General features: G+C 39.9%; 1 protein-coding gene across 5 annotated transcripts in view; it reads left to right on the forward strand.

The window, feature by feature from the left end:
* ARHGAP44 (Rho GTPase activating protein 44) overlaps window positions 1-17,091 on the forward strand; it is a 202,899-nt gene that overhangs the window by 93,548 nt on the left and 92,260 nt on the right. For all 5 annotated transcript variants that reach the window (XM_008010422.3, XM_008010420.3, XM_037987300.2 and 2 more), the window contains exons 2-3: window positions 11,574-11,613; window positions 13,014-13,118. In XM_008010422.3, coding sequence (XP_008008613.1) covers window positions 11,574-11,613; window positions 13,014-13,118 — 145 coding nt within the window. The remainder of the gene's footprint in view (window positions 1-11,573; window positions 11,614-13,013; window positions 13,119-17,091) is intronic.

Raw genomic sequence — 17,091 nt, forward strand, 5'->3', positions numbered from 1 at the left:
GGTTTTTTTTTTCCAAAGAATTAACCAATATGATTTTTTCTATGTTACTAGTTTCTTCTTTTTATGGTTTTTTCTTCTAATTTCTTGAAGTTTATTCTGCTTACAGTTATACTTCTTAAATATTTTCAGCCTAAGAAATTGAGTTTCTGTATTTTTTTCTAAATATCATTTTGCTACCAAACAAATTTGATAGACAATATTTTCATTGTCTTTCAACTCTAAATATTTTAAATTCCTAAAAGTAATTCTTTTTGACCTGTTATCTATTTAGAAGTGCTTAAAAGATCCAAATTTATTTACTGTTAATTTAAACTTGTTATTTATTTGAATTTAAATTACACTGGGGTCACAGAACATCATCTTTGTGACTTCTGTCCTTTGATATTTGTTGAGATGTGCTTTACAGGTTTATAAGTGGTTAATCTTTGGAAATAAATTATTGTGTGCATAAAGCAATCTAATAAATCTTGCTATCTTATCCTTTTCAAATCCTCTATGTCCACTTTATTTCTGCCTTACTTCTCTAACTGGAAGAGGAATAATGACATCTGTTGTGGTAAAATTTCCAGGGCTTCCCTGAGCTTCTGTCAGTTTGATTTTTATATTGTGTGATTCTTATCAGGTACCACCAAGTTCAGAATTCTCATAACTTCTTGATGAGTTAAACTTTTCTAACATTATATTGCTGTCCTCTTTCTTTCATAATGTTTTTTTCTCCCTCAAAGTCTATTAGATTAATTTGAAATAGCCTGGTACATGTTTTTATTTCTCTTTTGATCTCCCTGATTGTTTGTGTTTTAGATACAGCTTTTTAGATTGTTTGTGTTTTAGATGCAACTTTTTATTGTTAGCACAGAGCTAGATTTTTTATATCTAAGCTGAACATCTTTTGCTTTTAACTAGAATATTTAGTTTACTTATGTTTTGTGATATATTTGAGTTTGTGTTTACTCTTTTACTTTGTGCTTTTTATTTTTTCTATATTGCTTTATGCAGCACCATTTTTAATTTTGTTTTCAATCATTAAGTTTTTACTGTCTGTTACTTTGGAAGATATATACTCTATTTCTACTCTTTCAGTGGTACCCTTGTAGTGTTTATTGTATTTTAGTTTAACGAAATCTGTGCTAAGAGCTTAGAACACTTAACTTCAACCATTTCACCTTCTTGACTCACATATTGTCTTGTATCTCAGTTCCATCTTCAAAGTTTCTTTTTTTACTTTTAAAATTTACATGAAATAAAATTTACTTTTTTGGTAGACTCATTTGTTTTAACACAGGCATAGATTTATGTAACCTCCACCACAAACGAATTACAGAACAATTCTGTTACCTCAAAAAGTTCCCTCATGCAGCATCTTTGCAGGCAAACCCTCCCCACCCCCATCTACATCACCCACTGCGCTGCTTTCCATCCCTATGGTTTAGCTTTTCCAGGGTGCCTTATAAATGGAATCATTCAGTACATATGCAGCCTTTGGGGATTGGCTTTTTACACTGGGCATAATGGTTTGATATCTATCCATGTTGTAGCATGTATCAATGGTCCGTTCCTCTATCTTGCTAAGCTTTTTTTGTTGTTGTTTGTGTTTTTTTTTTGTTTGTTTTTTTTTTTTTGAGACGGAGTCTCACTGTGTCGCTCAGGCTGGAGTGCATTGGCACGATCTCAGCTCACTGTGACCTCCGCCTCCAGGGTTCAAGCGATTCTTCTGCCTCAGCCTCCCAAGTAGCTGAGATTACAGGCACGTGCCACCGTGCCCAGCTAAGTTTTGTATTTTTAGTAGAGATGGGATTTCACCATATTGTCCAGGCTGGTCTCGAACTCCTGACCTCGTGATCTGCCCACCTGGGCCTCCCAAAGTGCTGGGATTACAGGCATGAGCCATCGCGCCCAGCACCTGCTGAGCATATTCTGTCATATACGCCTATTCTCTAGTTTATCCATTCACCTGTTGAAGGGCATTTGAGTTGCTTCCAGATTTTTAGTATTACAAATAAGTCTCTGTGAACATTCACAGAGTAGGGGTGTGTGTGTGGGTGTGTGTAACATAAATGTTCTTTTCTCTAGAGTGGCTTTGCTGGGTCATATGGCAAGTGTATGTTCAAGTTTATGACAAATTGCCAAAGCGTTTTCTACATCGGTTGTACCATTTTGCTGTGCCTAACTCCCAGCAATGTGTGAGAGTTCCAGTTATTCCATATTGTCCAGAACTTGACGTTCTGTGTGTGTGTGTGTGTGTGTGTGTGTGTTGTCACTCAAATACTAGTATCTCATTTTCTCTTAATTTGCATTGTCTTAGGGGCTAATAATGTTGAACCATCTTTTCTTGTGTTTATTTTCCACTTATCTGTCTTCACTGGTAAAGTTTTTATTCAGATTTCTAGCCCATTTTAAATAGGATTTTTTTTTATTGTTAAGTTTCAGAGTTCTTTGCATGTTCTGTATACAATTCTTATATATGTGAGTTACAAATAATTTCTCCCTTTTTCTGAGCTGTCTTTTCCATCTTTTAACAGTGTCTTTCACAGAACAAAAGCTTTTAGTTTTGAAGAAGTCTAATGTATCATTTTTTTTCTATTGTGAATCATGATTTTGATGTCTTAACAATCCATTGTCTAAACCAAGGTCACAGATATTTTCTTCTATTTCCTGTAAATATTTTATAATGTTTTTATTGAAGTGTATTATAATATAATATATTATAAATTAATTTTTGTAAATGATGTACAAATGGGCCAGGGTTCATAGTTTTGCCTGTTTATGTGTTCCATCGCAATTTGGTAGACTATCCTTCCTCCATTGAATTGCCTTTGTGCCTTTTTCAGAGATCCCTGATTATATCTGTCTAGGTCTGTTTTGTATATTCTTTATTCTGTTCCGCTGATCTGGGTTTCTTTCTTTTTCCCAAGACCATACTCTCTTGATTGATTACTTAATTTTATACTAAATCTGAAAATTGGATCATGTGAGTCCTACTTTTCTTTCTAGAAAATTTTAACTATTTCGTTTGTATTGTCATGTCAATTTTAGAATCAATTTGTCTATAACTCTAATAAATCTTGTTAAGATTTTGATTGGGATTGCATTTAATCTGTGATCAGTTTGGGGAGAATTGATAACTTTGACATGTACAAACACCACGGACATGCTTTTTCTCTCTATTTAGATCTGCTTTTATTTATTTCATATGCATTTTGTACCTTTCCACCTACAAATTCTGTACGTTTTAATGGATTAACACCTAAGTGTTTTTTTAAGAAACTACCAGTGGTATATTTTATTTCAGTATTCATGTGTTCATTATTAGTAAGTACAATTTATTTTTATGTGTTTATCTCATGTCACGCAATCTTGCACAAACCATTTATTAGTTCTAGGAATGTTTTTGTAGGTTCCTTGGCATTTTCTACATAGACTATGATATCATCTGCAAATAGAGATGTTTTTATTTGTCCCTCTCATATCTACATGCTTTTTATCTTTTCTCATCTTATTACACTAAGTTAAACTTTCAGGACCATGATGAATGAGTGGTAAGAGCAAATGCGCTTGCCTTGATTGCTATTTTGGAGGAAAGCATGTAGTCTTTCAAAAGTATAGATTTTTGCGTAGATGTTATTTATCGAGTTGAGGAAGTTTCCCTCTACCGCTAGTTTTCTGAGACTTTTTTTTTTTTTGCCAGGAATGGATTTTGAATCTTGTCAAATGCTTTTTCTACATTAATTGCTATGATCATGTGGTTTTTCTTCCTTAATCTTTTAATACAGTGAGTGGATTACACTGATTGATATTTGAATGTTGAACCAACTTTCTGTCCTTGGAATAAACCCCACTTGTTTTGTTATTCATAGTGGTGAATTAGTCATAATGATGAAAAATTATTTTTATACATGGCTGAATTCTATTTGCATTGGCTGATAGATTGATTGACTGATTGACAGGGCCTTGCTCTGCTCTCCAGGCTGGAGTACAAAGGAGTGATCATGGCTCACATGGAACCTTGACCTCCTGGTCTCCAGCGATCCTCCCACCTCAGCCACCCTAGTAGCTAGGACTGCAGGCATGTAGTGCCATGCCTGGCTAATTTTTTCTCTCTCTCCTTTTGTTTTTGTAAAGTTGAGGTTTTATTATGTTATGCAGGCTGGTCTCAAACTCCTATCCTCAAGTGATCCTCCACCTTGGCCTCCCGAAATGTTGGGATTACAGACGTGAGTCACCATGCCCAGCCTATTTACTTTTATTTTGTTAAGGACTTTTACACCCATATTCATGGAGCGATATTGGTCTATAATTAGTTTTTGTCATGTTTTGATATCAAAGTAATATTAGATTCATAAAATGTATTGAGAAGCGTTCTTTCATTTTCTGGAAGAGATTGTTTAGAATAGGTGATATTTCGTTTTAAAACGTTTGGTAGAATTATCTAGTGAAAGCTTCTGGGCCTAAAGATTTTTGCAGGGAAGTTTTTAAAGTACAAATTCAAATTTTTATAGCCATAGAGCATATTCAAATGATCTATTTCATATTATGTGTATTGCGGTCATTTTGGTTTTTTTTTTTAGGAGTTAGTCCATTTCATCTAAGTTTTCAAATTTGTGTGTGTAGGTTTTTTCAAAGGAATCCTTTTGATTTCTACAGGGTATGTAGTGATATTCCCTGTTTCATTCCTATTGTTGATAATGTTCTTTTCAATCTTGCTAGAGATTTTTTATACTTTATTGATCTTTTCAAAGAACTAGCTCTTTAATCGAGTTTCTTTAGTTCTTTTTGTTGTTCTTGTTAAAGTCATTATTTTCTTCCCTTATGCTTATAATTTCCTTCTTTCTGCTTGCTTTGGACTTCATTTGGTCTTCTTTCTAGGTTGTTGGAGTAGGATCTTTTATTAACTTCGGACTGTTCTTCTTTTCTAATGTATAGATTTAATGGTATAATTTTTTTTCCAGCACAACTTTGGTTGTGCCCAACATTTTTATGTTATGTTTTTATTTCATTCAGTTTAATTTTTAAACATCTTCCTTGAGACCCTCCATGGATTATTTAAAAGTTGTTTAGTTTCCACGTGTTTGAAAATTTTCTTCTTATCCTTTTGTTATTGATTTCTCATTTGACTCCATTGTGGCCACAGAACAAACTGCAGGTGACTTGCATTCTTTCAAATTAGTTGAGGTTTGTTTTGTAGTTCCAGATGTTGTCTATCTTGGTATATGTTCCGTGAAACTGGAAAAGAACATATATTTTGCCCATGTTGGGTGGAGTGTTCTTTGGTATCAATTAGATCTTATTGGTTAATAGAGGTGTTGTGTTTTTTGTATATTGTTGCTGATTTTTAAAATTTAGTTCTATTAATTGTTGAGAGAGAAGGTGTTGAAGTTTCCAACTATAGTTGTGTATTTGTCTATTTCTCCTTTTCATTGTATCAGTTTTTTGCTTCATATATTTTATAGCTCTGTTTTTTGGTGGATATACATTTGGGATTGTTGTGTCTTAGGGCTTGACCTTTTTTATCATTATTTCATGCTCCTCTTTATCTCTGGTAATTTTCTTTGTTCTGAAATTGTCTTTATCTGACATTAATATAGATACTTCTGCCTTTTTGGATTAAAGCTTCCATTATGTCTTTTCCAATTTTTTATTTTCATGCTGCTGGTATAATTTATTTGAAATTAGATTCTTGTAGACACCATATTTTAAAATCCATTCTTCTAGTTCTTATCTTTTAATTGGTATATTTAGGCTGTTTACATTTAATGTAATTCTAGATATGTTAAACATAAATCTGCCATTTTTGTTTATTTTTTGTTTTCTGTTCTTTCTGTTTTTCATTTCTTGCTTTTATTTTTCTTGTATTCGTATGAGTTAATTTATCATTTTTGAGAATTTCATTGATGTATTTCTTGTATTTGTCTTGTTGCATTTCGTGCTCTAACAGAATGCCACAGTCTGAGTAATTTATAATAAACTGAAATTTTATTTTCTCAGAGTTCTGGAGGCTGGGAAGTCCAACAACAAGGGGCTAGCATCTGGTGAAGGCCTTCTTCAAACATTATAACATGGCAGAAGGGAACACATGGATGAGAGAGCAAGAGGGGACCAACCTTGTCCTTTTATAAGAAACCCACTTCTGTGATAATGAACCCATTCCCACAATAACAGCATTAATCTGAACACTTCCCATTAGATCCCACTTCTCAGCACCACTGCATTGGGAATCCAGTTTCCAACACAGGAACTTCAGGAGACACATTCAACTTATAGCATTCTGCCTCTGACCCCCAAAATTCATGTCCTTCTACCATGAAAAACACATTTGCTCCATCCCAGTAGCCCCAGAATCTTAACTGGTTCCAAAACCACCTCAAAAGTCCAGAATCTCATCTAGATCAGATATTGGTGAGATTCAAGGCACAATTCATCCTGAGGCAAACTTCTTTTAGCTGTGAGCTTGTGAAATCAAAACAAGTTATCTACTTTAAAAAGCCGTGGAGGGAAAGCCATGGGATACATGTTCCTATCTCAAAAGGCAGAAATAGGCAAGAACAAAGGGATAACTGGTTCCAAGTCCAGCACCCAATAGGGAAAATGTTAAATCTTAAAGCTGGAGAATGTTTTTTTACCCCATGTTTACCTTTTGAGCACATGGGTGGAGGTTTTGATCTCAAAGCCTTGGGCAGTCCTTTTTTCACGTTTTTGCCGGGCTCAACCTGTGCGAGCTCTTCCAGGCTGGGGCTATGTTCTGGTAGCTCTACAGTTCTGGGGTTTGGGGGCAGCCCTGTCCCCATGGCTCCACTAGTAGGTACACTCTGCAGTGGCTTTGACCCCACAGTTCTGCTGGGCATCACCCTAATAGGGTCTCTCTATAATGGTTCCACTCTTGTGACATGTCTCATGTGACTTGTCTCTGCCTGGATCCCTAGGCTGTCTGATACATCCTTTGAAATCTAGGTGGATGTAACATTGTGCCCTGGCTCCAAAAATGTGTACCTCCACAGCTTATGAGCTCTGTGCACCAGCAGAGTTAGCACTATATGGATACCACCAAGCTTACCACTTATGCTCTCTCGAGAGCAGCAGCCCAGACTGCACTTGGGGTTACTTGAATCACAGCTGGTATAACCAAGGAGCACTGCACGGGAATGCAGGGAGCAGAGTCCCTGGGCAGTGAACCCGTGGAAGGCATCTTGAGCTAGTCTAATGAAACCATTCTACCCTCCTAGAGCTCTGGGCCTGTAATGGGAGGAACAGCCTCAAAGATCTCTGAAATATCTTGCAGGTTATTCTGTCATTGCCTTGATGAATAGCACCTGGCTTCCTTCTATCCACCTAAGCCCTTTCTCAAAGGGGACACTTGGCACGTTTTTGTGTTTTACATGGCCAGGCTGTGAATTTTCCAAATGGTTACATTCTGCTTCTCTTTTAATCATAAATTCCACCTTTAAATATTTTCTCTCCTCTTGCATCTTACTGTATGCAGTTAAAGGAAGCCATGCAGATTCTTCAATATTTTGCTTAGAAATTTCTTCCACCAGATATCCTAGTTCATCACTCTTAAGTTCCGTCTTCATTAAAACCCTTGGGGATGGACGTAGTTCAGTCAAGTTCTGTATAACTTTGTAAAAAGGATGGCCTTTACTTCAGTTTCTAATAAGATATTTTTCATTCTCATATAAGACCTCATCAGAGTGGTCTTTACTGTCCATATTTTTACCCACATTGTGGTCATTAATATCTAAGTAACCTCTAAGAAGTTTTACCCTTCATACAGCTCTTCTCTTCTGAGCCCTCACCAGAATCACCCTTAACTCTTTGTTCACAGCAATGCAGGTTTTTTCTAACCTGCTCTTCCAGACTCTTCTAGTCTGTGTCCACTATCTAGTTCCAAAGCTGCTTCTACATTTTCAGGTATTTGTTATAGCGGTACCTCACTCTCTGGTACCAATTTTCTTTGTGCTACCATAAGCGAATACCATGGTCTCTAATTTGTAATAAAACAGAAGTTTATTGGCTGTAGTTCTGGAGGCTGGGAAGTTTGAGATGGAGGAGCTAGCCTCTGGCAAGGTCCTTCTTGCTACATTGTAACATGATTGAAGTCATCACATGGGCAGGAGAGAGCAAGAGGGAGCTCACCTTGTCCTTTTGTAAGAAACCCACCCTCATGATAATGAACACACTCCCACAATGACAGTATTAATTCATTGAGGGTTGTGTCCCCATGACCCATATACCTCCCATTAGGCTCCACCTTTCAGCACCGCTGCTTTAGAGATCAAGGTTTCATCATAGGAACTTTGTGGAACACATCCAAACCATAGCAGTATTGTTGAGGTGGCTGTAGATGTTACATACTATATACATAACTTACCATAGTCTACTGCTGTCATCATTTTACCAGTTTGAGTGATAGCTTCCCCAGTTCTGGTATTTAGAGTTTCCTTCTTTTATCATTTTTGGGTTTTTTTTTTTTTTGAGATGGAGTCTCACTCTTGTCACCTAGGCTAGAGTGCAGTGGCATGATCTCGGCTCACTGCAACCTCTGCCTCCCAGGTTCAAGCGATTCTCCTGCCTCAGCCTCCCAAGTAGCTGGGATTACAGGCACACACCACCACACCCGGCTAATTTTTTGTACTTTTAGCAGAGACGGGGTTTCACCATGTTGGCCAGGCTAGTCTTGAACTCCTGACTGCAGGTGATCCGCCTGCCTCGGCCTCCCAAAGTGCTGGGATTACAGGTGTCAGCCACCGCGCCCAGACTTTGCGTCGATTTTAGATAACTTTCTTTAGCAATAGGAAGCCTGCTGATGATAAATTCTGTTAACTTTTGTATATCTGAGATTGTCTTGATTTCCCCTTCATTCCTGAAGCATATTTTCATTAGCTAAAGGGTTCTAGGTTGACAGTTTCTTTCTTTCAACCCTGGAAAAATGATGTGCCACTTTCTTTCAGTCTCCATTTTTCTTGAGAAATCTGCTGTCATTCTAATTGCTTTTCCTCCATTGTTAAGGTATCATTTCTTGCACCTTGGTTTCAAGATTTGTCTTTAGTTCTTAGAAGTTTGACCATGATGTGTCTTGGTGAGGATTTCTTTATGTCTATCCTCTTTGGGGTTTGTTCAGCTTTTCAGATATGTAGGTTTGTGTCTTTTGCCACATTTGGGGCATTTTTAGCCTTATTTCTTTGAGTATTTTTTAGCCTATCTTTTTTTAACTTTTTTTATCATGGCCAACTTAGTCTAATATAGCTACCATTTTTTCCCCTCTTCTTCTGGGACTCTGATGACATAAAATATTTGATCTTTTGTTATAGCCCACAGGTCCCTGGGGCTTTTTTTTGTTTGTTGATTTGTTTGGTCTATTTTTGCCGTGTTGTTCAGATTGGAAAATGTCTATTAGGCTTCCTCCAGTTCACTGATTCTTTCATCTGCCCCCTCCATTCTGCTGTTGAACCCATCAACTGAGTTTTTTTTTAAATTAGATTGTTATATTTTTCAGATCTAAAATTTTTCTTTTTTATATCTTCTCTTTTCTTTCTGAGACTTCCTATTTCTTTCATTTATTTCAAGCATGTTTATTACTACACATTGAAGCATTTTCATGATGAATACTTTAATTGGAATCTATTGTCTTTTTTTCTTTCAGTTTGAGGTTTTTTTTTCTTGTTCTTGGTGTGATGAGTAATTGAAATCTGGATATTATGGCTGTTATATTATGCGACTCTGGATCTCATTTAAACTTTGTCTTGGAGCTGGCTTCCTCTGATGCTGCTTTAGCAGGGGGAGCAGGAGTGCTGCTTTGTTTCTGATGAGTTGGGGTAGAAGTCCAGGTTCTCCACTTGGCTGGCCTTCACTGACCCTTCAAAGATGGAGGTGCTCCTTGTTAATACTGGGTGGGTGTCGGAGTTCTGGTTCTCTACTGGGCCTCCACTGATACCTCAGTGGCTGGTGGCGGGGTGGTTATGAGTGTCTGGTTGTTGCTCCCTACTTGGCTTTCACTAATACTGCAGAAGGGAGTGGCCTCATTACTGCTGGGCATTGGCAAGAGTCCTGTCTGTCCACTAGGACTCCTGTGACACCACCCCAGTGGGAAGGCAAAGAGATGCTTCATTATCACCACATGGACGTGGGTGTCCAGGTGATCATGTGATTTCCACTGCTCCTGCAGCAGAGGAAGATGGACTTTGTCAGTTGCCTGGTAGTAATAGATGCTCCCACTCCCTAGGGATGGATGCTGTCTTTATGTGTCTCAGTGTTCTCTGATGCTCCCACACTGATGAGGGGCACGGGCTTGGGTGCTTGTTACAGCCTGGCAGGGGTAGAAGTCAGGGCTCCCTACTCAGCTTTTGTTGGCGTAGGTGGAATACGACACAATTCTTTTATGTGGTGTTGGCTGCCGTGAGCAGTTTTCTAAAAAGTGTCTGTCTTGCTCAGCTGCTCCTTTGTTGGTCCTTTGTCTACAGAGACCAGGCTTTTGTTGGGGTTTGTTTTGTCTGAGCCTGTTGGTGTTTTAGGTGTTGCTGTTGCTAGTTTCTTAAGCTCCAAGGCTGAGAAATGTGAAGGACAACAGTTTTACCATGTTATTCTGAAGGTTCCCAGCCAGTATGCCTTCCTTCTCCTTTTCGGGGTCTTGTGTTTCTATACCATCGTAGGCTTTTAGTTGTGTGAGTGAGAAGAATTGCTACAATACATTCACTCCTTCTTCCTGGAAGCAGAAGTCCTACTGCTTATTTTTTTAATATGTCATTTGTTCTTTGATATTTTATACATGCATTGCAGTCTTTGATCATTGCAATAGTCGAAATTCTTTAGACTTCTCATGTGTTGTTCCTTCTTTCTCTGTACTCTTAAATCTTGATGATTTGTTTTCATGTAAATTTGCTGTGTTTGCATGTGAGAGAGTGTGTGTGTGTGCATGTTGTTAGAGAAAGTGAGAGTGAGAAAGAGAGACAGAGAGAGAGAATGAGAGAGAGCGAGCATTGAATTAGAATGCTCTGTTCCTGAGAGAATTGACACTCTCCTCTAACGTGAGGCAGGCGGTGCTAACGGGTTAGCTGGGTCCAATTCCTCCAGTATCCAGGTTGTCTAAATGTAGAAGTTTCAGGTTCAAGCCCTCCACTTTCTTGTGGACCTGACACTTGGTTGCCAGACCATGGTGGTAGCATTTGCATTAGTTGCCAGGATTCAATACTGTCTCTGTGTTTGTTGTTCATTGATCCTTTCTCAGATTTCTGCTACATTAGCTTACTTATTTGGGGGAGGCCAAGGGTTATGGCTGGAGAAACCTTAATTCTGATACTTAAAATATATATGTGTCTGGGAACAAAGGCATACATTTGTTGTCATGAATCCAGGTTCCAATCTATAGCGGGAAAGTCTTCAGGGCATCTGCTTTGCTGTGTTTGCTGATGTGTTGGTTTTTAAAGTTTCCTAGTAAATTCTAGCTTTATCTATGCTCTTCTTAAATGTTTTTGCTACTCATGTCTCTGTTTTTCTGGTACTGCCTTAATTGAACAGATTGGGGAGTAATTATGAGGCTCTGTTGTTAGTTTTCTTACTGATATATTTCTCAATATTCTTTTTAGGGCTGAAAAGACGGAAGTTTTGAGTGAAGACCTTCTTCAGGTAAGGCGGCCATTGACACCGGCTCACAGACACCAGAGATATATGGGAGGCTAAGGCAGGAGAATTACTTGAACCCAGGAGGTGGAGGTTGCAGCTAGCCGGGATCGCGCCACTACACTCCAGCCTGGTGACAGAGCGAGACTCCATCTCATTAAAACAAACAAACAAACAAACAAACAAAAACAACCAAAAAACTAAGCCATCCCCAATGCAGTTCAAACTGCTGTAGCTGCTCCTTACAAACTGTTGGGAGAAAAGATTTTTTATCTTTTACGACTGTACTTTGCATGATGAATACTGGTTTGGGTTAAGCTCTTTCAGGAGAGGTTTAAAGTCATTTCACCACGGTTAGCCCGAGGGTCCTGGAGTCTGTGATCGCTGCCCCTCCAGTTCTCCAGCTTTAAAAGTGGTCTCTCGTTGTGGTTTTGATTTCCATTTCTCTGATGGCCAGTGATGATGAGCATTTTTTCATGTGTCTGTTGGCCGCATAAATGTCTTCTTTTGAGACATGTCTGTTCATATCCTTCGCCCACTTTTTGATGGGGTTGTTTGATTTTTTCTTGTAAGTTTGTTTAAGTTCTTTGTTAGAATGGCAATCATTAAAAAGTCAAAGAAACAACAGGTGCTGGAGAGGATGTGGAGAAATAGGAACACTTTTACACTGTTGGTGGGACTGTAAACCAGTTCAACCATTGTGGAGGACAGTGTGGCGATTCCTCAAGGATCTAGAACTAGAAATACCATTTGACCCAGCCATCCCATTACTGGGTATATACCCAAAGGATTATATATCATGCAGCTATAAAGACACATGCACACGTATGTTTTTTATGGCACCATTCACAATAGCAAAGACTTGGAACCAACCCAAATGTCCGTCAATGATCGACTGGATTAAGAAAATGTAGCACATATACACCATGGAATACTATGCAGCCATGAAAAAGGATGAGTTCAGGTCCTTTTTAGGGACATGGATGAAGCTGGAAACCATCATTCTGAGCAACCTATCGCAAGAACAGAACCAAACACCGCATGTTCTCACTCATAGGTGGGAATTGAACAATGAGAACACTTGGACACAGGATGGGGAACATCACACACCAGGCCTGTCATGGGGTGGGGGGTGGGGGTAGGGATAGCTTTAGGAGATATACCTAGTGTAAATGACGAGTTAATGGGTTCAGCACACCAACATGGCACATGGATACATAGGTAACAAACCTGTGCATTGTGCACATGTACCCTAGAACTTAAAGTATAATAATAATAAAAAGAAAGCTGTCTCTCTGGGAGTCCTTATCTCCATGGAAACATGAGTTATGATTGTCCACACCCACAATCCCTCCTCCCCTGACCTTGCGCTCTCTCAGTGGCACCACCCGCTCTTCTCTCTGCAGGTGGAGAAGCGTCTGGAGCTGGTGAAACAGGTGTCCCACAGCACGCACAAGAAGCTCACCGCATGTCTGCAGGGCCAGCAAGGGGCAGAGGCTGACAAGCGTTCCGTAAGTGCCCTCCCAGCCCTGGGGAGCTGAAATCTTGCCTACTGAGGACAACGGTCCTACTCCTGTGACCCCCCTGGATGTAGCTGTTTATGTAGCTGCTTACGTGCCTGAGAATTGACTCAGCAGCTCTAGCTGCCTGTTTTCTGTTTTCTGTGGACTGACAACCCTCCCTACTGTTCTCGCTCTTTAGCCCAGCCTGAAGCATCCCCTGCCCTCCCCAGGCAAGGTGAGGTCCCCTCCCTGTCCTCCCCAGATTGGAGCAACTGGGAAGACGGGCGTGCATGAGATCTCACCTCTAGGGAAGTTTTATCCTTGATGGATATCTGAACCCTGATTCAGCTCATTCATAGATTGCATTTGCCTCAATAGTATCTTAAGATCTCTTGGAAAAAAAGTATATTGTGGTATTAGAGGTTACAAGTGACTTATAAAGGCCCTTGAAAATTGTTTTCACTATAATGAGACACAATAAAAAGAGCCTGCTAAGTAAAGCTTCTCTAATGCCTTTGTCTATAAGCCACATTAGAAATAACAGGCATTGTAGAATGCGATTCCATTTCAACAGTCCTGGGCATGAGCAGCCTCTGCAGGTTTACCTTCCTCTTGACCCCATGCCTCTCAGCCCCACCAAAGATTAAAAGATATTCTTAGACATTCACTTGGCTTTATTACAAGGGATATGCAATCTAGGCTTTTCTCCTTCTTCCTTGAGTTTATAGTCTACACGATTGGTATCTTTTAGACTTTTCTTTTTTTTTGACTTGCAGTTATTGCTGACTTCCGCATCCCCTTGGTCCCCCGATACCCCTCGGCTTATGTTAGCCTCATTTCTGTTGGACTGTCATGTAAAGTACCACAGTACTTCGTCCCAGCTCCTGCTGCAGTGCAAAAACCTGCTCTGCTTGCCCTCCCAGTCATTTCTTTCTTTTTTCCAAGCCCTGGTTTCTTCTTTCTTAATATTCCCAGCAGGAATCATTTGTGTGTGTATAAATAAAACTTTCACAGCTCTGAAAAATATCTATAGAAATAATTCTGTATGTATCAGGAATTCAGCAAGGGGAACTGTCTAAAGGGAGAGTTTGCAAAACGACTTTGGGCATGAAACCCTTTTATCAAACCCACATCTGTTGGGGGACTCCAGGAACGGTTCCGGATGGGGATGCTGGAGCCAAGCCTGCCCTTTCGTCTGTGTCCTTTGTTGTTGTTGTTGTTTCAAGAAGCACCATTTTTAAAATAACTGGTCCAAAGTACAGTATGTTTTGGTATCGAGAGTATCATCTGAATGTTACCACCAGAGGCTTGAATGTGGCCTTTGGTGTTGGTAAGCGGATTAGTACTAACATTATTTTTCTGGGATCAGATGAATTTACTTGGATTGGTGGCGTTTTCACTGAATTGAGAATCCCCAGTCAGGGGACATTTGGGTGCCTGAGTGATCTGATGTAGAGTTCGTGGATAGAAGATTTGCGGTATGGCAAAGCCAGCAGATCAGGAGATGATTGCCAAGGAGAGATAGTTATTCATGCTTCCCAAGAGAAGGGGACAGGCCACATCACCCAGAGGGCCACAGGGGAAGCTCCAGGGTTGGTCAGGAGGTAAAAGAGAGGACCGTGGGCCAGAGCCTTTGTTGTGGTGTCTGCAGCAGATATAGGATTGATTAGTTTGAATTACTAAGGACTATTTCTAGTTGTCTGGGACCTGACCTCCCAGTCGGGTAATTAGGGCAGATGGACAGTGGCCTGGAGTATGAGAGCCCCTTAGAGGAGGTTGTTGAAATGTGAACTCTAGATTAACTTGCATTTAAAAAGCATTCTGTGGGTGAGTTGTTTACTGTTTCTAGGAATTGCCTAGTCTGGGAGGGGCAGTCCCTTCGGGATCAGCAAGGGCCCAAGATGTTGTCAAAGCATCTGAATACAGAAAATAAAAAAAATGGTTAATAACTATACTGCTTCCTAGAGACTTGAGAAAAAGGCACATGATTGCCTCACTTAACAAAATGTCTGATGTAGCCAGTTCCAAGGTTTATTCAGCAGCTTTGGGTCAGCATCTATGTGACGCTTGGGCCTCCATTTACAACTGAATGTGGCTGCTGCAGCTCCATGCATCACATCTTCACATAACCACATCACAGGCAGGAAGTGAGAGGGTGCTAAGACCATGAATTAATTTCATTTATGTTTCTCTAGCGGCAAGGGAGGCTGAGAAGGTGAATATGTATCCAAGATAAATGGGTTTGCTGTGACTGGCGGTGATTCACCAACTAGGACATACACTATCTGGCTTCTCTTACTAGAGAAGACACACAGTGGTTGTTATCAGGCTCTGAAGGCTGCAGTCACGTGCATGCAGTGATAAACGTGTAAACTGGGAGAAGTCCGCAGTGGAAGTGGGTGCCCAAGCACGTATAGATCAGTGATTTCACTCTGTGGATTTTTTTTTTCTTAAAGACAGAGTCTTGCTCTGTCGCCCAGGCTGGAGTGCAGTGGCGCAATCTCGGCTCACTGCAACCTCCACCTCCCAGGTTCAAGTGATTCTCCTGCCTCACCCTCCCGAGTAGCTGGGACTACAGGTGCGTGCCACCATGCCCATCTAATTTTTGTATTTTTAGTAGAGACAGGGTTTCACCATGTTGGCCAGGATGGTCTTGATCTCTTGACCTCGTGATCTGCCCGCCTAGGCCTCCCAAAGTGCTGGGATTATAGATGTGAGCCACTGTGCCCAGCCTCACTGCATGGATTTTAAGTGCTTGATTTTGTCAATGATTTCTTATGCTGATCCATCTTTCCTTGTCATCATATGACTGAATAAATGGTCTGAAAGTCAAAGAGCCATTTAAAATATGAAACAATCAAAGAACTGTGGGAAAAAATTTCCAAACTCATTTTTTTCCAGGTTTTTCTCTAAACACATTAAGAGATGTGATAGGAAACATGACATTTATAAATCACCTCAAATAGTGAGATGCATATCCAGTTCTTTGTCATGATTAAGTAGGGAGATATGTCAAGATCGGAGCAATTGGTGAGAAGGAAAAGAAATAAAATGAAAAGGATCAGGTAAAGGGAAGGTGGGGTGGGAGGGAGGGAGTGAATGAACAGACGCTGTCTTGGGAGTTAAATGTTGTGAGAGGGTCCAGAGATGGACAATCACAGGGGGCGTGTGGGTCTTGGAATCTCAGGTTCAGAAGAGACTTTATGGGGATCCATGCAATATTCTGCTTTTTATTTGAGCACATGTAAGTTGCTACTTGAGCACATGTAAGTTGCTTTTTGTTATTTCTCTTTTAACAAGCTCAGTAGCTCTTTAGTTGTGTGTTCCAACTCCTAAACTTTTGTCATACCACTTTTAAAAGTTTTACCCTGAAAGCTGTGGCTGCCAGCCAGATGTGGGTAGGCATACAAATGGGATTTTATTGCCGTTATCTCAGAGAAAAGAGAGAACATTATTGTCTTGTGGGTACTGAGTACAACTGGATTCCTTATGTGGGATGAAGAATAGAAAGCATATGAATTACCTTTCCATGTTGCCATCTTTTTTTATTTTTATTTTTATTTTTTTTTTGAGATGGAGCCTTGCTCTGTCGCCCAGGCTGGAGTGCAGTAGCGCCATCGCGGCTCACTGCAACCTCCGCCTCCTGAGTTCAAGCGATTCTCCTGCCTCAGCCTCCCGAGTAGCTGGGATTACAGACGTCCACCTCCACATCCAGCTAATTTTTGTATTTTTAGTAGAGACAGGGTTTCATCATATTGGCCAAGCTGGTCTCGAACTCCTGACCTTGTGATCTGCCCGCCTCAGTCTCCCAAAGTGTTGGGATTACAGGCGTGAGCCACTATGCCTGGCCTCCATGTTGCCATCTTTAGTCCTGGATAATAAATGGTTAGTTCCTAGGTTTCCAGGACTCTTAATATAATGAAGATGTTTAGTTTTTTGAAGTCCTTGCATTTCTCATTAGGAAGTCATGCCCAACAAATAA

The sequence above is a fragment of the Chlorocebus sabaeus genome, chromosome 16 (genome assembly GCF_047675955.1).
Source record: "Chlorocebus sabaeus isolate Y175 chromosome 16, mChlSab1.0.hap1, whole genome shotgun sequence".
NCBI lineage: Eukaryota > Metazoa > Chordata > Mammalia > Primates > Cercopithecidae > Chlorocebus > Chlorocebus sabaeus.